Consider the following 23,204-nt stretch of genomic DNA (forward strand, 5'->3'; position numbering starts at 1 on the left):
AGCGTACGCATGGTTCAGGATAAAGTTGTGGCTATTGTAAATTATCCCCCTCCAGCGACAAAAAAGGATTTGATGCATTTTCTGGGTTTAGTGGGCTATTATCTGAGTTTTTGTCGCAACTTCTCATCCGTAGTCGAGCCGTTGACTAACTTGTTGAGGAAGGACTCCAAGTATGTCTGGTCAGGCAGATGCCAAGTGGCATTTGAAAATGTGAAGGCCCTATTGTGCTCTGAACCTGTGTTAACGGCTCCACGTTTAAATGACTCCTTTTCATTACAGGTGGATGCCTCCAACGTGGGGGCAGGGGCAGTCCTCCTGCAGGCGGATGTGCATGGGGTGGATAAATCGGTGGCCTTCTTCTCGAGGAAATTTAACACCTACCAACTTAACTACTCAGTTATCGAGAAGGAGGCGTTATCACTGATTTGGGCACTCCAACATTTTGACGTGTATCTGGGGTCAGGGGTGACTCCCCTGGTGGCGTACACGGATCATAATCCTTTGACCTTTTTAAAGTCCCTCCAAAATCCCAACCAGAGGTTGATGAGGTGGGCTTTGTTTTTACAGCCCTATTCTTTGGACATTCGTCACATTAAAGGGTCTCAGAATGTGATTGCGGACGCATTGTCCCGCATACCCTAAGTTGGTCCCATGAGGATACCTTGTTTTGCCTCTCTCTATCTGTTCCCCAATCCCTACTGTCTCCTGCTCTCTTAAATAGCTTCTTAGGGCCCTATGTTGCTGAGAGGGGGGGGCAGGATGGTGAGGGGAATGGGTGAAGGGTAAAACAATGTTTATTTTTTATTTGAATATAGGGGACAAAATATTGTGTTACTTAAGTTTATGTATGGATTTAGTTTGGTTAGTCACTTGTATGTAAAAATGTGATTTGTTAATAGGGAAGAACCCTTTTCTTTATGGGGGGGGTGTGACGACCCCCACTCTACCTGCTAAATGGAGAGTGACTCACCAGGAAGCATGGTGGAGTGGGTGGCTCGTTAACTGTATGAGACTCACCTGTGCAGAGCAGAGCTGCCTGCACCTCAATATATGTGTCTCTGTCTAATTCCCTGTCTGTCTGCTTTCTCCACTCCCAGGCACAGGTTGTACCAACACCCAAGCTGCATCCTTTGACTTTGATACTTACACCAAACACACACCACAGCATATCTACTCACTCATCCACACACTGCACTCACCACTGATTCTAATACAAAACATTCCATTGTTCATGTCCTTATGCTGTTGGTTATTTAGAAATTTTTTGTTAAATTGTTATCACGTGTGGACTCCCTATTTGTCATAAATTACCTGTTTGTGACAACTGTCACACTTAGTGTGGCAGTGGAAGGGTTAATAGTATTGCCAACGGGTGTGTAGCAGAGTTTAAACGTCCTTTGGGTGTAAGAGCTGCTCAGAGCTCAACCACAAAAGTCACCCCTTTCATACTCTATGTGGAGCAGCCACCCGATTCTACATCCAGGTGACATCACACATTTAGAGGTTTCCTCTCCCTGATATATTAGCTGTTAGGATGGAGCAAGTTCACAAATATTGTCCGGACCGTCCTGGGTCACAGGAATAACATTATGTGAATATATATATATTTGTTTTAAGATAAAAATTTTAGCATTTATTGCTTTTTCATGGTCAGACATGACCGACAGAGGAGGAGAGGATGAACGAGAGAAGAGGCGGGGAAGACATTATGCAGTGCGCCACGAGGGTGCCCATGTGAATTCTTAAAACGGGTGGCGTTCCCCTTTACTTCTGATCTCTTGTGTTCTGTAATATTGTTTATTGTTTAAATTATTATTATTATTATTATTATTATTATTATTATTATTATTATTATTATTATTATTATTATTATTATTATTATTATTATTGTAATAGAGCACAGGAAGAGAGTACAGTGTGTGGCTCTGTTTTGCATCTCAGCTGATGGATCGTTGCTGTGCTGTCATTTCCATTCAGGGGTGTGTGTGTGTGTGTACGGTGTGTGTGTGTGTGTACAGTGTGTGTACGGTGTGTGTGTGTGTGTGTGTGTGTGTGTACGGTGTGTGTGTGCACAGTGTGTGTACAGTGTGTGTGTACGGTGTGTGTGTGTGTACGGTGTGTGTGTGTGTCAAATCAAATCAAATCAAATGTATCTGTAAGGCCCGACAACACACGTTAATAATGTCCCCATGGGCCGGACACGTCTTCTTTAAACAAGACAAGAAGAAACATCACAATAAATCGAGAACAACACAAAAACACCATGAAGTCCAAAATAAAATGTAAAATAAATAAATGAATAAATGAATGCAACACTCCCAGACATACCCCACGCGAGCGAAGGTAAGGAAAAACTCACTCAAAACCTGTGTGTGTGCGTGTGTGCGTGTGCGTGTGTGTGTGTGCGTGTGTGTGTGCGTGTGTGCGTGTGTGTGTGTGTGTGTGCGTGTGCGTGTGTGTGTGTGCGTGTGTGCGTGTGTGCGTGTGCGTGTGTGTGTGTGCGTGTGTGTGTGCGTGTGTGCGTGTGTGCGTGTGTGTGTGCGTGTGTGCGTGTGTGTGTGTGCGTGTGTGCGTGTGTGTGTGTGTGTGTGCGTGGCCTTCACATTGAGCACATTGAGCTACTGCTCAGGCCACAGCGAAGGTTGCAAATAGACCTCATGCCTGTGGGAGGAAGGACACGAGAGACAGCTGTTCCTATAAATAGCCCCTCCCCTCGTACCTACTGTACCATGAGACCCCGTGGCACAGCCTCGGGACACATGCGGCGGACGGACGGCAACACAGGGGCTCTCCACAACAAAGCACCCGCACTGAGAGGAGGAGGCAGCGTCGAAACAGAGAACCGATCAACAGCGGTGGACCTTGAAGAACCAAGCCGAACAAGAACCGAGGGCCGCGGGACAGCCAGGAGAACCAGAGGTGGACCTTGAAGAACCAAGCCGAACAAGAACCGAGGGCCGCGGGACAGCCAGCCAGGAGAACCAGCAGTGGACCTTGAAGAACCAAGCCGGACAGGAACCGAGGGCCTAGTCGGGACAGCCAGCCAGGAGAACCAGCAGTGGACCTTGAAGAACCAAGCCGAACAGGAACCGAGGGCCTAGTCGGGACAGCCAGCCAGGAGAACCAGCAGTGGACCTTGAAGAACCAAGCCGAACAAGAACCGAGGGCCGCGGGACAGCCAGCCAGGAGAACCAGCAGTGGACCTTGAAGAACCAAGCCGGACAGGAACCGAGGGCCTAGTCGGGACAGCCAGCCAGGAGAACCAGCAGTGGACCTTGAAGAACCAAGCCGAACAAGAACCGAGGGCCGCGGGAGAACCAGCCAGCAGAACCAGCGGTGGACCTTGGGAGAAGAAGAACCATGAAGTCCCTGAGGTTCCTCGCGTCCGAGGGCTTCGTCCAAAGTGGCCCGACGGCGGTGGAGAACCTCGGTTCGGTCTCCTTCAACCTCTACCCGCTGCTCTTCAAAGCCTGCTACCTCCACGAGCGGGCCGAGCTGCTCCGGGCCCTGGTCCAGACGTGGCCCCTGCCGGAGATCAACCTGCAGAGGCTTCTGGGAAGCACGGCCGACTGCCAGGTGGATCTCACCTCCTGCACCTGCCGCCTCTGCCTGGAGGCCATCCTGACCGGCTTGAAGGTACGAGCCGGGGCTCGAGTGTAGTCGTGTAGTTTATGTTTATTATGTTTATTAAAACCCTTTCACTGCCACACGACAGCCGGTTATAACCCTTTCACTGTGGCAATACAGAAGGTTAGCCCTTTACTATCACACACAACCGACGGCGATGCTCCATCATTAGCATCATTAGCTCCGCGGAGCTAATGATGCTAATGATGGAGCATCGCCGTCGGTTGTGTGATCGTAAAGGGCTAACCTTCTGTCGTGTGGCAGTGAAATGGTTAAAGGATCCCCCATTAGAGACACATGAAAGAGCCTCAAGTCTTCCTGGGGGGTCCTGGACGAAACAAATACGATACAAATGTACACAACAAAAAATACGAGTTAATAAAAATAAAACAAAACACATAGATGTGAAATGAATACAAATATACAAATTCACAATATAAAAACTATACATTCCAGTCAAATGAAAAAATATACACAGATAACAGTCACACATCCTTGACGAGTTTGCAAGATATCTCTATGTATTTTTTTAAAGTATAATTTTCTTAGTAGCAGTGTTTTTACGTCGTGGTGTTGGTCGGTTCTAGTCGTGCTGTTGGTTCTATGATCTCCAACGGGTCTATTTTCGGGGTTATTTTTTATTTCAGGCTTTGGACACATAATAACAACGGTCATTCCATAAATCGCCAACGTTTTACCAGCTGCTATTGCAGCATTGTCCAATTGTCCGAAAAGGGCTGAAGGGAGCAGCACTAGGCTTGTTGTCGGGCCCTACCCCTGAAGACCTACGATTAGTTTAGTTTTGTTTTTTCATTTACATACATACATAGTACATATAGTACACATTACAGTACACACATATTGTACACATTACAGTATACCTGCAGTATATAATAGTATATAGTACATAATAGTGTATACAGCACATATATAATGTGATATGAGATATATAGTACATGATATATACACTATAATATAGTACCATAATATAATAGTATATACTGCAAATATAGTTCAATATAATATACCAATTAATTATAATATGATTATATAATGTAATATGATATAACGTACAATACAGTATCATACGTATTTATTATTATTATTTTTTATATGCAATTAAAGCTCTTCTTCCCTTCTGTACCTATCAAAAATAGATTTTTTTTAGTCTAGATTTGAATTGATATATGTTTTTTCACAATATTTTAGTTCATCCTCTAGTTCAGCCCATTCCACAGGGTAAGAGGAGATGCACATTATTTTCAGGTTGGTTTTCATCACAGGTTTCTTTTTTACCCCTTTCACTGCCACACGACAGAAGGTTAACCCTTTACTATCACACAACCGACGGCGATGCTCCATCATTAGCATCATTAGCTCCGCATCCGCGGAGCTACTGATGCTAATGATGGAGCATCGCCGTCGGTTGTGTGTGATAGTAAAGGGCTAACCTTCTGTATTGCCACAGTGAAAGGGTTAACCGGCTGTCGTGTGGCAGTGAAAGGGTTATTAAGGTCAAAGGTCCCCTGAGGTTGTATCCCCGCTCTCTATCCAGAAATGTGCTTCTTACATTTACCGAGTTGGAACGAGAGCGAAAGACTTAAGTAGTAAAACGTTCCCCCTGTTCCTCTCTCGTCTCACTGAAGGACTCCGTGGTACTAACCCACCCTAACCCTGTTCCTCTCTCGTACCCACCCTAACCCTAACCCTGTTCCTCTCTCGTACCCACCCTAACCCTGTTCCTCTCTCGTACCCACCCTAACCCTGTTCCTCTCTCGTACCCACCCTAACCCTGTTCCTCTCTCGTACCCACCCTAACCCTGTTCCTCTCTCGTCTCACTGAAGGACTCCGTGGTACTAACCCACCCTAACCCTGTTCCTCTCTCGTACCCACCCTAACCCTGTTCCTCTCTCGTACCCACCCTAACCCTAACCCTGTTCCTCTCTCGTACCCACCCTAACCCTGTTCCTCTCTGGTCTCGCTAAAGGACTACGTGGTACTAACCCTAACCCTAACCCTGTTCCTCTCTCGTACCCACTGAAGGACTACGTGGTACTAACCCACCCTAACCCTGTTCCTCTCTGGTCTCGCTAAAGGACTACGTGGTACTAACCCTAACCCTGTTCCTCTCTCGTACCCACCCTAACCCTGTTCCTCTCTCGTACCCACTGAAGGACTACGTGGTACTAACCCACCCTAACCCTGTTCCTCTCTGGTCTCGCTGAAGGACTACGTGGTACTAACCCACCCTAACCCTGTTCCTCTCACGTACCCACCCTAACCCTAACCCTGTTCCCCCTCTCGTCTCGCTGAAGGACTACGTGCTGCGTCCCGCCACCACCTACGCCAAGAGCCTCCGCCTGGTGGACCTGACGGCCCTGAAGGACACCGAGCACCAGACCTGCCCCTGCGGATCCAGCCTGGGCCGCTGGGCCAGGACACACCTCCTGACGCGGATGTGCTACGAGACCATGGTGGACATGCAGGTGGACGACGTGTCCCAGTCGGCCTTCGACACCGCCGTCGACGTCCGCCTGAACGGCTTCGTCACGGGCCGCAACTACGAGGTGGTCTCCCAGGGGCTCCTGCTGCTCCGCCACTGCCCGCTGAAGCTTCGCTTCGTCGGCTTCCGCGCCGACTCCCTGGCCCTCAAGCAGCTGTTCTACGTCCTGCGGCTGGCGGAGCCGGAGTCCATGGTGAGGCTGGAGATGGTGCACAACGTGCCCCTGGAGGCTCCGCACTTGGAGGTGCTGCTGTCCAGGGTGGAGTTCCCCAAGCTGCGCTCCCTGACGCTGCCCACCGGGGCGCTGGACGTTCGGAGGCTGGGCTCGGACGAGGAGGACCTGCTGGCCACCATCGGAGCGCTGCTGGCACGGCTGACCAGCCTCACTGAACTCTACATGGGCTTCTCCACCCTCACGGGACACCTGCGCCGACTGCTGTAGTGAGTGGGCCGGGCTCGCCTGTGTGTGTGTGTGTGTCTGTGTGTGTGTGTGTCTGTGTGTGTGTTGAGAGAGAGAATTGTAGAAGATTGTTCGTGTGAGCGTCTAGTCTGAGTGAGAGAAGGCAAACGGTTGGATAGATCCAAGTGTGCATTCGTATAAACCTGTTCGCCGATGATGTCATGACAAATATACAATACGATATTAGCAATGCTAGTGCTCTAAACATTCAATCCATCCATACCAAAGCTAGATTATGTAAAAGGTGAAAGACTCACAGCCATGCTGCTGATCTGGCAAAATGACATCCAGCCGTTTTAGTTTGAAACCACTTTTCAGTCAGGGGAGTGCCATGGTGTCTCCATAGAGCTCCATTATACTGTTAGTCAGGGGAGTGCCATGGTGTCTCCATAGAGCTCCATTATACTGTTAGTCAGGGGAGTGCCATGGTGTCTCCATAGAGCTCCATTATACTGTTAGTCAGGGGAGTGCCATGGTGTCTCCATAGAGCTCCATTATACTGTTAGTCAGGGGAGTGTCATGGTGTCTCCATAGAGCTCCATTATACTGTTAGTCAGGGGAGTGTCATGGTGTCTCCATAGAGCTCCATTATACTGTTAGTCAGGGGAGTGTCATGGTGTCTCCATAGAGCTCCATTATACTGTTAGTCAGGGGAGTGTCATGGTGTCTCCATAGAGCTCCATTATACTGTTAGTCAGGGGAGTGTCATGGTGTCTCCATAGAGCTCCATTATACTGTTAGTCAGGGGAGTGTCATGGTGTCTCCATAGAGCTCCATTATACTGTTAGTCAGGGGAGTGTCATGGTGTCTCCATAGAGCTCCATTATACTGTTAGTCAGGGGAGTGCCATGGTGTCTCCATAGAGCTCCATTATACTGTTAGTCAGGGGAGTGTCATGGTGTCTCCATAGAGCTCCATTATACTGTTAGTCAGGGGAGTGCCATGGTGTCTCCATAGAGCTCCATTATACTGTTAGTCAGGGGAGTGTCATGGTGTCTCCATAGAGCTCCATTATACTGTTAGTCAGGGGAGTGCCATGGTGTCTCCATAGAGCTCCATTATACTGTTAGTCAGGGGAGTGTCATGGTGTCTCCATAGAGCTCCATTATACTGTTAGTCAGGGGAGTGCCATGGTGTCTCCATAGAGCTCCATTATACTGTTAGTCAGGGGAGTGTCATGGTGTCTCCATAGAGCCCCGTCGTACTTCTTTTTGGCGCAGCAGCTCGCGCAGGTCCGAGGCGGCTTAGTCACGTGACTCAGTTCGTTGGTATCGTTGATTGGCTCGAACGCTGTATGTTTGTAAACAGCGAACAGGTCTATATACTGTATAATGGTATAATGTGTCGGCTTGATGATGTTTGATCTGCATTGCAACTATCGTCACTGCTCAATCGTGGCGTTAAGGCTTTAAGCCAGGTGACAGATTAACACTGCAAGGCATTGTGTTGTGGCTGCTTGATGCGTCTGTGTGTGTGTGTGTGAGAAGAATGCAGACAGCTGCCTTCATACAAACCTACAGGTCAGCCAACCAGACGGGAATACTTCACAGCCCACATTTAAATAGCACTGGAACATTGAGCCAAAACAACCAACGGACAGACATCACACGCATCACTAGTGGCACGCCAATTCATTAAGAGATTTGAAGGTTTTCGAAAATAAGAATGCATGACACCACACAATCTGGCTTATGCAATGGGACGTCAGATGGTGCTTTCGGGGTGTAAAAAGTACCCAGAAATTATACTTAAGTGAAAGTATGGGTACCGTCTCAAAATCGTACTCAAGTAAAAGTCAGAGTATCTGGCTAAAAACACACTTGAGTAAAAGTCAAGAGGTTTCTACTTTTAAATGTACTTAAGTACTAAAAAGTTAAAGTTAAAACTTTTTTTCTGACCGTCTATTCTTCTGATAGCAGGTGTTTAATCAAAGATCCCCGCTTTCTAGTCACAAGGACCAATCAGCATGGGTATGGGCGGGTTCATTTTCCATTGATGGGGATTTGATTGGCTGTTTTTAAATAAAGTGCGGCCGCAGGATTAATAACGTTAGTTTGGCCAGAGAAACAAATATACTAATTAAAATAGTTGGACCTGCGAGATTTGTACTCTGTAGGTCTAGCTAGCCATCAACACTGAGGAAGGAACATAATTGTTCCGAAACATGTTTGTTTCAGGCTGCCATTAAATAACCAAAATCTGTGAGTGCTGGTCCAAGCGTATTGCTTTCTTTTTCTACTTTGTAGGTCTGCATTTTAAATGTAAGGAGTAAAAAGTGGGTTTTTTTCTCTGAAATGTAATTGAGTAAAAGTACAAGTATACAAACCTAATAATACTCGAGTAAAGTACAAAATCCCCCAAAACAGTACTTAAGTATTGTAATGAAGTACAATTACTTAAGTACTTTACACCCCTGCTAATCATTATACAAAATGTCCTAGAATTTACAAATTGACACAGTATGGAAACTAAACTTCGACTTATCCTGTTGTTCCCCCCCCCCCCCCCCCCCCCCCCCCCCACCCAGTCCCCTCAACACCCCTCTGCAGTGCCTGGAGGTGGCCAACTGCAACCTGAACCGCCTGGACCTGGTCTATCTGGCCAACAGCCTGCACAGCGAGAGCCTGGTCCGCCTGGACCTCAGCGGCCACGACCTCCTGGACTACGCCCCCGCCACCTTCCACAAGCTCCTCCACCGCTGCTCCGCCACCCTGGCCGGCCTGACCCTGGAGGAGTGCGGCATAGAGGACGGGCACATGGCCGCCTTCACCCAGGCCCTGGCCCCCTGTCGGGCCCTCCGAGACCTCAAGCTGCTGGGGAACCCGCTGAGCTCCGAGGCCCTGGGTCTGCTGTTCTCCACACTGGCCACGGGCTTCCCCGAGCTCAAGTACGTCGAGATGCCGGTTCCCCGCGACTGCTACTCCGAGGACGTCACCTACCCGCTGGACGACGAGGTGCTGCTGCAGTACGACGGAGAGTTGTTCCAGGAGGTCAGGGGCCAACTGGTGGGGATCCTGGAAGGAGCCGGGAGGGGGGACATCGAGGTGTGCACCCCTCTGATGGGAGTGTACGATCCGGAGATCAACGAGACCAGCAACGAGCTGGGCGTGTCCATGGTGAAGTCCTTCAACAACGTCATCGGGAACTTTATCGAGACCATCACCGACGTGGACAGCAGGAGATCACGGAGCCTGAAGGAGAGCGATAGTGAAGTATGACGGAATCAGGCGGACTCTTACATTTGAGACTTTAAAGAGTGTATAGTGCAGGGCAACTGAGGTTCAGTTCAGCCATAACCCTTTGACCCCCAAGGGCGGTCGGGTGGCGTAGCGGAGATTGCGTTCGTCACCAACGCCGGAGATGCTGGATTCGCCTGTTCGAATCCAGCTCCCGGCGTTGTCACTTGTCACCAGCTTGGCTGGCCGTTCACACTAATACAATTGGCAGTATTAGAGGGTGGGAAAGCTGGCGGGTGGGTCCTGGGCGTTGTGGACAGCGACCCCTACAGTTCGGTCGGGGCGCCTGCTCAGCGAGGGTAGGATCTGGAGAGAGGTAGTGCGGCCTCCCACACGTTACACTCTCCCGGTGAGAACCTGCGCTGCCAGGCTGGCTGCCGGCTGGCTGCACATGCGTCGGAGGAAAGCATGTGACAGTCTCCGGTCTCTCGGACCAACAGTAGGGGAAAGTGCGCAACAACCAGGAAGGGTGGGATGGGAGAAAAATCGGAAAAAGGAGGGGGAAAAGATTAAAAAAAATAAAAAATAAAACCTTTGACCCCTACAGCTGGGGAATCAAGTCGTTTGTGTAGAATCTAACATGTTGGATATCGTTTATGCAGGTGTCTAGGTCGTGTATAATACTTTCGACAACAAATGTTTGTTTCCGCGTTCGAGTTTTGCGCTCTGATTGGCCAGGTCATGTGACATGTGCGCCAATCGTGGGACGGCAAGTTCCGCGCTTATTTCCGGGTCTAACAGCCTGCAAACTACCTAACGCCTAGTTTATCACTGGTTAAGCTTAGGCGACTCTTTCGCAGTTGGTTATGGTTAGAGTTTGGAATCAGGGCTGGCGTTCTATCGCCCTGCTCTAAGACAAACTCTAACCTTAACCAACTTCGAAAGAGCGCCTGAGCTTAACCAGTGTAGAAACTTGCGGTCCCACGATTGGCGCACATGTCACATGACCTGGCCAATCAGAGACGCGGAAACAAACATTTGTTGTCTAAAGTATTCAGGCGTCTAGGTCACCGGTGGACCCTGCAGAGGCCAGATCTCTTTAGCACAATGTGAAGGTTGTGTCTTTGGGTGGAAGTTGATAGTTCTACCAAAGAGGCTGGATACAGGAAGAGGGAAGACAGGTGGGGAAACTCTATGCACGTCATTCGCGTCATTAGAGAAACTGACTAAGCAATAGCAATCAACTGCTTAAATATCAGGTATGTTAATTTTCAACATTGTAAATTAAAGATAGTCCTAATTTGATGTAAAAACTAGCCAAATAGTTAGCCTAGTTTACCCTAATATTTTGTAAATCATCAAAAGGTGAAATATATCATCATGTACCTAAAAATATGACAAAAATCCCTTTAAAAAAATGTATCGACTGAATGACATTCAGAGTTTAAAATGTCAATATGTTTCCAAGACCCTAAACGTGGCAAATCTGTTGCTCAATCAAATAAGCCTCCTCTACGCTCACTGGTTTAAGCAATTGTACGTCTCACTCCGTTCATTTGGTAGAGTCCCAGGTCTGCTCATCTTCCCAGAGCTGGGGACGGAAGCAGTGAGAGTTCCACGTCTCTGTTTCTACTATAAGCCACTCGACAAAAGATGATATTCGTGTTAAAGGAGCACTTCACCAAAAAGATGAATGCTGATTTATTTAGCATGTAATCTCACACATCCAAATATTTAGTTTTGCACACATTCATTTAGTTTGACGTTATTGAGAGTAAATTAGTTTTAATATGGCCACCAGTGATGTCATCGAAGACATCGAATCCTTGCGTTGTGTTAATTACAGCTCAATGACATGATAAGGTAGCAGTCTATTTTTAATCTACATAATTTCATGGCGCTGTACTTAACACAAGGATTCAATGTCCCTGATGACATTACTGGCGGTGGCCATATTCAAACTCATTCACCCTCAATAACGTGTGAAAAGCTAAATGAACGTGTGCAACATTTTTGGACGTGTGCGAGATTATGTGCAAATTAAATTGGCATAGTTATGTTTGGTGAGGTGCCGAAATCCAATCCATTCTTAAAAATCCCAAGATGGATATTTTAATTATACCTTTTTTCAGTGGATCTTTGCTAAACGTTATTTCTAGTGCGGCTCCTTGCAGAGTTTCTGCTCAACTACTAAAAGGAAACTCACCAAATTACATTTGACAACAATGGAAAAGTGTGTTGCATCCCGAACACCAGGATATCAAATCTAAATCAATTGGAATTGGTTGATCAGTGCCGATACCCAGCCCTGTGGCATCACCGTGTGCCAATCTGTCCTCGCAAACGATCACTTGAACAGGGGTCGCTGGAGCAGACTTCAGGTAGTGCTGAACATCCATCTTCTGTATAAAATGAGTCACGCTCCAAGTTATAAGACTCTTGTTATACAACTATAAATAAATAAAAGGCTCATTTAGATTCACCTTAGAGAAAGCACTTTGTTGTGAATATTATGTCACCTAATCATGAACTTTGTTAGTGTATATATATCAATATTGTCTTAAAGATCCCCTCAACATGTATTTTAAACCGTTAAAAAATGTCTCGTCTATATTCAATAACAATTACTATCAAAATAGTTTCCCCACCAAATTGCCCAATGAACTACTGAAAGTGGCTTCATCGGTTCTGCACAAATAGTCTGCATATACGGTAGTCAAGTCACGCCTCCAAGAGGAGTTAACGATTAGACTTTTAAAAAAGGAATTTGAGTAGAGGGGATCTTTAAGTACATCAGTGTCTCTGTATATAATAGAATGTGTATGCAACAATGATTGAGTCTGCAAAATGGTGCCAACCTGACATTAACAAATAAAAAGTATACAAATGTGACGTACGAATCTATTCTAACTTTTTAAAACCTTTACTCCAGGGTTCTCAAGGTTTTGAAGACTGAAGTCAGGTAGCCTGGCCGCGTCTAGTTTTTTACCAACAAACTTGCATTTTTTTTTCCACGATCTGATTGGCCACTGACGTTTCTGGTCATGTGACATCTGCGCCAATCGCGGGACGCCCGTTTCTGCGCCTATTTCCGCCTCTAACAGCCTGCAAACTACCTAACGCCTAGTTCTATCACTGGTTAGGCTTAGGCGGTTCTTTCGAAGTTGGTTAAGGTTAGAGTTTTGAATCAGGGCTGGTGTTCTATCGCCCTGCTCTAAGACAAACTCTAACCTTGGCGATTGGCGCAGATCTCACATGACCAGAAACGTCAGTGGCCAATCAGATCGCGGAAAAATTTAAGTTTGTTGGTAAAAGACTACACACAGCCTGGCCAGCTTTTTACCTCGACCACTTAGCCCATAGGGGCCGCTGTTTTACCTTCTTAAAGTACTGTGTGACGTTGTAGGTTGGTTTAAAACTGTATTGGAACTGGACCAAATATAACATACTTTTACACCTTTCACTACCACACTACCAAATTCCAGGTCTTGCTCGAAAGAGATCTTTGATCCTTACCTGGTAAAATAAAGGTTAAATAAAATGGTTAACCCTTTCACTGTGACAATACAGAAGGTTAACCCTTTCACCGCCACACGACAAAGGGTTAACCCTTTCACTACCACACTACAGACGGTGAACCGTCGTGCAAGGGTTAAGAACTCATTGTATACTTGTATGCCGTGACAAATAAATCTCTTGACTTGACTTGAACTCACGTGAGCCGACAGAAGCGTTCCAGAGGGCGGCACTTTGAGCACACCCCCGCTTCACACAAGACGCTTGGGCAAGATACAAGTCTTGAAAGGTCCACCTATTCCAACACTTGTAATTTATTAATGAGCACACGGTTCTATATAGGTTACATTTTATTTGAAATATTACAACAATATACAATATTCCTTGTCGGACCAACGACAAGGAAACGGGAAGCATTTCATTTCTTCATCCACTCCTCTTGCTCCTTCCTCTCTCGGATGACCTCGTCCAGGTACGGCGTCAGGTAGAAGACGTCCTACAACGCGTTACAAAGAGAAACTATTGTGAATAAATGTACAATACATTTACAAATGGGCCGACAAGTGGCTCCGGGGGTTCCCAGTTAGAGTCCCGCTCCTCCCGGGCAGCGTGTTGAGGTGCCATTGACTGCCCCGAGTCTAAATGATATAACCTGGACGACGTACCCCATTCATTTATTTTGCATTTGTTGGACCTTATGATGTTCTTGACTTATTGTGATGTTTCTTCTTGACTTGTTTCAAGAAGACGTGTCCGGCCCATGGGGACATTAACGGGTGTTGTCGGGCCTTACAAATAAATTTGATTTGATTTTAAATTTGATTTGACGTGCATCCGAGGCTCGTGACGCAGGTTGTTTTTTTGTTTGTTTATTTGGGTATCTAGCAGTGCATGTGAGCGGCGCGGGGCGCGGAGCGGGCGGTTTTGACGTGAGCGAGGAGTGGGTTTTAAAATGAGTCGGCGCGACGTCCGGAGCGAGAGTTCTCCTCCGCTCCAATCCACTCCGGGCCGCTCACAGTGGTTCAACACTGTTGATGTAATATACATGTAGTACAATGCCAAAGCAACAGATGGCGATGTACAAACATGAAGGCCATTTTCAACCAATGAGAAGGGTGAACCTGTGATATCCTGTTCAGGCTTTGTCACTCACATCCTGTTAAAAAAAGTATCGACGCCATTGTTGTTGTCGTTAGCTTACATGCTAACGTTAATGGCAGCGACCATAGCATTGTGGCTAGGCTAGCTATCATCGCTTAATAGAGCTAGTGAATGGATAAACAACGTTATTTAACATTGCAGAATGGGTACAATTACAATGCGGCTCAATACAAACAATTGTTAAGGGCCCCAGGGGGTGTAGACTGTTGTAGTTTGAGCTCATTTAAACCATGCTCCAAAAAAAAAAAAAAAAATCTGCTGAGCGATGTGGCGTGGGGAGCGCTCGATTCAAGGTGAGCGTTGAGCGACTTGGGGGCGGGGTCAACATGAGCGATTAGCGGAGCGGACCAAGCTTTAAAGAGCGAAGAGCGGATTTCTCGCCCGCGCCGATCCGCTCACGTGGCCTGGTATCTAGCAATATTATTATTGTTATTATTATTACCGTTATTATTATTCATGGTCATATTATCATTATTATTGTTATTATAATTATGGTAATGATTATTATAATTATTATATGGTATGAAGCTGTAAGGTGCACTTGAGCTGACCATTATGTTAAAATAAATATGAAGTTTGGAAGGGGGCAGGAAACATAGGTTTTCTTCATCCTGCTCCTTTTTTCGGCCAGCGGGTGTATCACGTTAAAAAAAGAGAGAATATGTTGGTGATATTGTGCAAAGATGAACTGTACCCTCCATGTACGAAAAACTAAATAAAATGAATGAATGAACCTCTGAATGCTATAACCTGGACGTACCTCTTCGTATTTGGTCCAGTGGGTCTTGGGGAGGATGGACTGCTTCATGGACAGGTCCAGCGCCCTCTTGATCCTGAACATGCGGTCGTTGTACACGGTCTCCGGCAGCCGGCGCAGCGCCTCCTTAACGTCCGCGTCCTCGTGGATGGTGTCGTCGCGCATCAAACCTGACGCACAGAAGAAACACAAACCAGCTTGACACGCGTGCGCTATCAAATTAGTTTGAACAAAGTTGGCTTAAGAGTCAGTTCTTAGTTACAGTAACAGTAGTGGTGGCGGTGGGAGAATATTGATAATCGATCTCAGTCCGATTCTACTTTTTGCGATTCTGCTTAAAGTTTTGTGGGGTTTTAATGTCATATTTTTGCTAGTATGAGGATCCAATTTTAATTGTTGTGATGTCACCGTAACAAAAAAAACTAAATTGTGGAAGATTTTTAATAACTCAATCATAGTTCTAATAATAATCATTTAATCTTTTCACAAGGTCCCTGATGATTCCTACCCCTAGTAATAAGGTGGGTCACAAGATGAGGGCGAAAAGTAATATTTAGCTCAAAATTGTTAGCGAAAATAATATAGAAATATAGAAAATAATATAGCATTACAGTATATTCCGTCCACACATTGACCTTTGACCTGGGTGAGGATGGCTACTTCAGCTCATGCTACCGTCGGCCCATTTTCTGTTCTGCCCGCATGCTGTGAACTGCCTGGCCTACGGGCCTCGAGGTTTGAGACGCCAAAACCTGTTGTGATCAAAGGGCCGCTGGTTTGAATCCCTGGACTGGCAGAGTAGAAAATGTGACTCGAGAGTGATGTTTGCCCCTCTCTCGACAAAAAGCCAATAAGCGAGACACACGTTAAAAGTTTACCGCATGCTCAAACGTTAAACTGCCATCGGAGACGACGTCGCCGGTCCCGGTGTAGGCCAAGGAACCTCCCGGCAGAGCCTACGACGTGATTGGCCCACTCACCTTGAGACGCAGGACTGCAAGCGCTGCGATTGGCCCACTCGCCTCGAGTCGCATTCATTCCGCTCTCGTGTGGAGGGATTAGCATTGCATGGAACTACAAAGGCTCCGCAGCTATGCTTGTCCAGTTTCAGCAGTCTTACCTCCGTCTGAAGTCATCTTCAGGTAAGCTGGCGACCACCGCTGTCCGCGCCAACATCACCATTCCTCCCAGGTGTCAGGCTCTTCATTCACTTCCATTTATTTTGAGGACCAAGTCTAAATATCATGTTTCTGAAGTATAAACTCGGGACAGTCCTTCATACCAGCGGCCATCAGGCTCCACAACGGTGGGCAGGGACTGCTGCCAGACATCCAACTAGAACTAATAGGAACCCAAGGAGGACAATAACACTACCTTATGCATACTGCACCTTATGTGAATACTGTGATAACTGTATATTTCAGTTAGTTAGATAGTAAATTATAACACTACCTTATGCATACTGCACCTTATGTGAATACTGTGATACTGTGAATACTGTATATTTCAGTTAGTTAGATAGTAAATTATAACACTACCTTATGCATACTGCACCTTATGTGAATACTGTGATACTGTGAATACTGTATATTTCAGTTAGTTAGATAGTAAATTATAACACTACCTTATGCATACTGCACCTTATGTGAATACTGTGATACTGTGAATACTGTATATTTCAGTTAGATAGTCAATTATATTGACTTATTTGTTTACACTGCTTGTGTTGTTTTTACTACCTGATTAACCCTACTCTGATTTAAGAGAGAAAATAGTTCCTTTGCTGATGATTTGAACATTTAGACACAATCTCCAAAATGGATGGAAGTGAATGAGAGAGCCTGGGACACCTGGGAGGAATGGTGGCGTCGACAGCGGACGACTGTAGTGTAGGACAGTGGTGGTCGACGATGGAGGTAAGTCTAAAGACCGCTGATTTTTGACAAGTTCTACCAAAGTGAAATACCCCTTTAATAAACAACTGAGGCACTGCTCTCAGCCAAACTGAAAGCAATGTGGAGCGCAGGGCTCGAACAGGCGATCCCAGCGTCTCCGCATTCGTGGCGAGCGCCTTGCCCACTACGCCACGTAGCCGCACCAACTACCGATTTCTCTTATCGATGCCATGTTTTTCCGACAGTTGCGCATTTAAAAACAATAACGTTAGCGCCACGCATGCAGCAGCCATAGCAGACTATTTGATTCCTTGACTAGGAAAACCTAAAGGGCTCGATATTGCGATCGCTTTGTGTGTGCAGTGAAAACTGAAAATGCTTTGCATCCTAGTAATTCATTTACATGGTAAAGTAACGTTAGGCGCTAGCTAGCTAAATAGCCGTGCTCATTGCAGAGAGAGAGAACACTGAGCTGGCCTTTATTTATACAGGTAGGTTATTGCTAACAAATTCGACCTGTTGAATGCAACTACAGTTCAATAATAGATTAAATTAGTTCTCAAATACATTATTTTATTTAAGTGTATAGTAAGTGTAATACATTTTACAGTTTTTGTATTTTTCTGACATGGGGGCTCAACAATAAATGATAAGACAATCAGAAATGTCAAGTTGCATGTTGTTATTCTAACCAGCTTAGTTATGTTGCATTTCCAATTTATTTATTGAAAGTATAAATATATCAGGAATCGATAATGGGTTCGCATCGATAAAATCTTATAAATTCCCATCCCTATACACAATTAATTAGCGTTTCTCCCTATAGTTCCTGTGCTCACGTGTATGCATGGGCAAGCATCCACAGCCAAGCCTAATAATGTAAAGATACAACATTTAACATAATGAATAACTTCATATTGAAACGTTTAAAACGTGGTGGCCTAGAGGTATAGAGGTCGACCAGTAATGGAAAGGTCACTGGTTCGATACTCTGCACCCTTGAGAGCAAGGCACCGACCCTCCAAACTGATCCAGGGACGCTGTACTGCGCTGTGACCGCTCTGCTGAGAAGCCCATGTATAGAGGGGGCCAGGGTTTCAAAATTAAGGGGGGCTTAATTTCTAACCCTGGGGGGGGGGGGGGGGGGGGGCATTTGTAAGTGTATCTGTGCAGAAAGACACATTTCAAAGGAGTAAATGGCCAAATCATCATCTTCTTCTGAATGTGCTTAGCAGACAATCGCGTGTGGGCCTATGTCCTTCTGTGCACCGAGATCCATTATTATCTTTCACGGAGTGGTGTTGGGGGCGACGATTTTGCTCTTACCGATCTTGTTGAAGCCGGCTAAATTGTAGTACCATTTTCGGAAGCCGTGCAGGAGCTTGCCAGATGCCGCTGTGACAACAGAGGGGAAGGGAATAATTATCTCTCTTTTACACCCACAGAGAGGAGGACACACTTAATAGAAACCTGAACTTAACCCTTTCACTGCCGCACTACCAACTGGTTAAACCTTTTCACTGCGACAAAATACACAGAAAGTTAACCCTTTTCACGGCCACACTACAGAAGGTTAACCCTTTTACCATCACTACATTACTAGTGTGATAGTAAAGGGTTAACCTTCTGTAGTGTGGCAGTGAAAGGGTTTTAACAGTTGGTGGCATAATATGAGTTACATAACTCGAGGGTGATAGGATAACCCATCGCCTATATATATATATTAGATCACGTAAATAACGGCACATTATTAAAAGGTTGGTCAGATAGAAGATCATTACATTAAGTTAGCTACTAGCTAGCTAGCTAACACTGTGAGCTTGGTCGGATGACGTCAGGACAAGCAGAGTACAGGGCAGAGTATGGCACGTTTTATTTTTTTCATCCCCGAAAACAAAACATTGCTATTTTTATGAATGACACGACCTATAACCTTACAACAAATCACCTGCAGCAGCTAACAGTAGTTAGCTCACACTAGCAGGACTAGCTAACAGTAGTTAGCACAGGGACGTTAGAGGACACACACACACAACAGCCCAGGACACGGACATACACAACGTCCTATATAACGCAACTTTCAACGGAGGTACAATAATAAGATTCAATGGTGGAAGAGCGTTTATCTGATCGATTTCAGACTAAATATTACGACCAAAAACACAAGAGAACTTTACCCGGTGCCCTCGTCGCCATCTTGCTCGAGAACGAATAATGATATGGTGCCTTCTGGGTAAAATGACGTCTGCGTTTCTTCTTCTTCTTCTATTGGGTTTAACGGCAGCCTGCATCCTTAAGGTCGCATTACCGCCATCTGCTGGTAGCCTCTACCTCCTACCGCGTGATTACGAAACCTAGCCGCATTTCTCGGAGACGCTCTCTGATTGGCACTGACTGACGCTCTCTGATTGGCCACTGAAGAAACACACTCCTCAATGTCAGTTTCAGTATTTAATAAAAGACAAAGATGAAGACACCCTGAAACAGACACAGACAGCACAGTCAGCTGACAACGTATATCCTGAATACACAATCACACTATAGTAACACATAAATATATATATATCTATATAATGCATAATAATATAATATATAATATGTATGAACAGTAATAGTGCATAGAGCATCTCACATGAAGGAATGAACGACGTCTCTGCAGGAGGCGAAGTGAAGAATGACAACTAAGATGGCCGCTCAGCGTAGTGCACGGCATATCCGGTTGGATGCTGGTAAGACGCTGCCCTCTAGTGGCCGGCGATAAACTCTTCATCCCCCCCAGACCGGAAAGCTAAGGGTCGGAATAGATTAACGGTCTAAATCCTGTATCCAGCTGCCGGACTCGGGCTCGTAACGTGCAGGCGGCCTCCTCACGCGGCCCGGCCGAGTAGGCAGGGGCAGCGTCGGTGGCAACCGTGGCACCGGGAGCGGCGTGCCCAGGAAGGCACCGGCAGGAGCTGTGAGGTCAGAGGCCGCCTCATCTGCAGGCGCCGTAGGGAAGGCGCACATAGCCGCGTCGCGGGGCCCATCAGCCGGCTGCTGAGCAAACCCCTGGGGCATCGCGGGCGGGGGCTGACGGGTGGGGGCCAGGGTGGGCACAACGGGTGGGGGCAGGCGTCCCAGGGCAGTAGGTGGCGGCGACGGCGCAGCCGACTGCTGATGGGCGCAGGGTGTGGCCGGTGTGTAGGCGCGGAGAAAACGTCGGTTGCGCAATGTCAGACGTCCCGAACCGTCGACCCTGACCCGATACTGGTCGTGGCCCAGTGACTCCACCACCACACCCGACCTGTCCCATTTGTGAGGGCTCGGGCCCTGCTGGTTCTGGAGGAATACTCTCTCGCCGAGTGCCAATGGGCGGGGCGGTCTTGAGTGAGTCCCCAGAGACTCGGTGGTACGGGACATACGGGTCCGAAGGGCGTCCTCCTTTGCCGCCCATGCCTCGCGCCACAGCAGGCGGATATGCGGGTTCGAGAACTTCTCGAGGCGGTTCACGAAGGAGAGCGAGCCCCGAAGGGGGCGGCCGAAGATGATCTGCGCTGGCGAGAGGTTGCAGTCGGGGTCAGGTGTGTTTCTCAACTGCAACATCGCGCGCAGGAAGCGGTCCTGATCAAGGCTGCCCGACGGGCCGGTGTTGGACATCAGGAGGCGCTTAGCAGCCTTCACCGCCACTTCTGCCCTCCCGTTCGACTGCGGAAAGCTGACGGAGGACACACGGTGCTTGACGTGCCATAGGCGGAGGAAGTCCTCAGTGTGGCTCGCCTTGAATTCCGGACCGCCGTCGCTTGAGAGCTCCTCCGGTACGCCGAAGGTGGCGAAGAACGAACGGAGGTGTTGGACCAGGCCTGCTGAGCCTGCCAGGGCAGTACCAGCCGTAGAGCTCAGGACCTCCACCCAGCCCGAGAGCCGGTCCCCGACAACTAGGTAGTGGCGGCCCCCATAGTCAAAGAAGTCCGCAAACACCACCTCGAACGGAGTGGATGGGGGTGATGATGGCAGGGGGGGTGTAGCCGCCTGTGACGGAGCATTGCGGTTGCAGTCTGCACACCCGTCCCTGGTGGCTTGAATGTCCCCTGACATCCCGGGCCAGTAGACTATCGCTCGGGCATGCTGCCCCATCGCTGAAGTCCCCTGGTGGGCGGCGTGGAGATGCCGAAGGACTCTCTCACGGAGGCATGGGGGAACCACGACGCGGTCCTGATAGAGCAGAACGCCGTCCTGTGCGTAGACGGACTCACAGACTGATGACAGGCTCGCCAAGGCCGGGTCGTTGACGTCAATCCCACCCTCCTGCTCGATGAGGCGGAGGAGGTGGCCAAGGCCCTCGTCAGCCACTGTCTCCCGTGCGAGGAGGGGCCAAGAGACGGCACCGAGCTCTCGTGCATCGTCACGGATGGAGGCCATGAGTGCTGACTCCACGGCGTCAGGCTCGCTCGGCAGCCACAGTGATATGCCGTTCGTCGAGCCAGAGGGGGAAGGGTGCCTTGAAGTGGCGTCAGCGGCATAGTTGCTCTTGCCAGGCAGATGCACAATGTCAAAGCGCCACGGGAGGGTGCGCTGCTTGAGTCTAAATAGACGCGAGTTCGTAATCTCATCCAGCGTGCGGTCGCCAAAGATCTTCACCAGCGGCTTGTGGTCGGTGACCACGACGAGGTTGTCGGACCCCTGCGTGAAGTACCGCGTCTGTTCCAGACCCCAGGCCACGGCCAGGGCCTCTCCTTCGACAGCCGCATAACGCTGCTCCGCAGGGGACAGGAAACGCGACCCTGCGAGGGTGATCCTCCATCCTCCTGAGCAGCAGTCCGGTATGCCCGAGGCACAGTGACAGTGTTGCTGGAGCAGGAAGTAGCCAATGCCGAGCTTGGACCAGTCAGGGCAGAGGCAGGTACGCTTCTGCATGTCGTAGATCTCCACGCCCTCACGGATGGCCCCAATTATGGCCTGCTTGGACGTCTGGAAGGCCTCCTCCAGAGAGGGGGACCATCGGAACACACAACGTGGGCTGAGGAATGGCTTGAATGAAGCCATCGTGTCACGCAGCTGGGCATAGTTAGCCACCTGGTTAACAAGGCCGAACCAGCTCCTGATATCCGTCGTGGAGCCCGGTGTAGGGAAGTCCCGGATGGCGTCCAAGTATTTCGGGAGTGGTTCGATGGTAGACTCCGACACCCTGAAGCCAGCGAAATCGACGCACCTCTCCGCGAATTGAAGCTTATCCGGGTTCAACACGATGCCCGACCGGCCGACACGCGTGAGGAAGTCGATGGTCCTCCACCAGTGTTGCTCCAGGTCAGTGTCATAGTGGATGACGTCATCGTTCCTTGCGCTCATAGTCCGAGAGGACGGCGTCGAACCGGCGGTTGTAGCCATCCCCTGACGACAGGAAGCCCTGCGGTGCCCTGGTGTAGCGCCAACGGCCGAAGGGCGTGATGAAGGTAGTGAGGTGGCGATCCGACTCACGCAGGGGGACGCTGTGGTAGCCGTTCCAGGCGTCAGTGACGGTCTTCCAGGTGCCCTTCGGGACACGACGTGCGAGGTGGAACGGGGACTCCGTGGCGAAGGTTTCACGTTGGCAGAACTTGTTGAGGGGGGAGAGGTCCACGGTTCTACGGGGGGAACCGTCGTGCTTCCGAGTGACTACCATACGATGGCACCACGTGACAGGCTCGCCGTATGGAACACGTTCAATGACCCCAAGGGCTTCGTCCCGCAGGAGGTCATTGTGGACCCTCCGTTGCCAGTGTAGAGGCACGTTGGCCGCGGTGTGGCATGCCTTGGGTGTAGCTGTGGGATCCACGTGCATCTCGATAGGCGGTCCTTCCATGCATGGCAATGCCCGATGAGGGCAGGTGTTGAATGTCGACGAGGCATATCTCCCGAGTAGCCAACCTTTCATCCGGCTGTTGTTCTCTGGCGTACAGGGGAACGGCAGTGCCGCGGGGCGCGCGCGGGGGACCGTGCGCTGGGGGCATGAGCACTGTGCGTCCTGGGGGTCACCTGGCCCTACGCAGCCGCCGTTGGTTGACCTAATAGCATTGACGGACAATGGTCGGTCTGGCGTGTCAGCCGTGTCAGGGCTACGCCCGTCCCTGGGCCCCCCTGTAACGTCGTCCG

General features: G+C 48.5%; 2 protein-coding genes across 2 annotated transcripts; one reads left to right on the forward strand and one right to left on the reverse strand.

The window, feature by feature from the left end:
• Positions 1-3,360: 3,360 nt before the first annotated feature.
• On the forward strand, positions 3,361-9,809 carry lrrc14b (leucine rich repeat containing 14B; the record flags this gene model as incomplete). Its single annotated transcript, XM_084327087.1, has 3 exons — positions 3,361-3,636; positions 5,944-6,572; positions 9,119-9,809. The coding sequence occupies 3 exons, from the start codon at positions 3,361-3,363 to the stop codon at positions 9,807-9,809; spliced, it is 1,596 nt and encodes a 531-aa protein (XP_084183213.1).
• Positions 9,810-13,615: 3,806 nt separating this feature from the next.
• On the reverse strand, positions 13,616-19,328 carry uqcrb (ubiquinol-cytochrome c reductase binding protein). The gene is made up of 4 exons (XM_084326956.1): positions 19,274-19,328; positions 18,423-18,491; positions 15,205-15,371; positions 13,616-13,779 (listed from the first exon to the last, which is right to left on the reverse strand). The coding sequence occupies exons 1-4, from the start codon at positions 19,290-19,292 to the stop codon at positions 13,702-13,704; spliced, it is 333 nt and encodes a 110-aa protein (XP_084183082.1). The 5' UTR covers positions 19,293-19,328; the 3' UTR covers positions 13,616-13,701.
• Between the last annotated feature and the right edge of the window lie 3,876 nt (positions 19,329-23,204).

This window comes from Notolepis coatsorum (genome assembly GCF_963971535.1).
Source record: "Notolepis coatsorum genome assembly, chromosome: 13".
NCBI lineage: Eukaryota > Metazoa > Chordata > Actinopteri > Aulopiformes > Paralepididae > Notolepis > Notolepis coatsorum.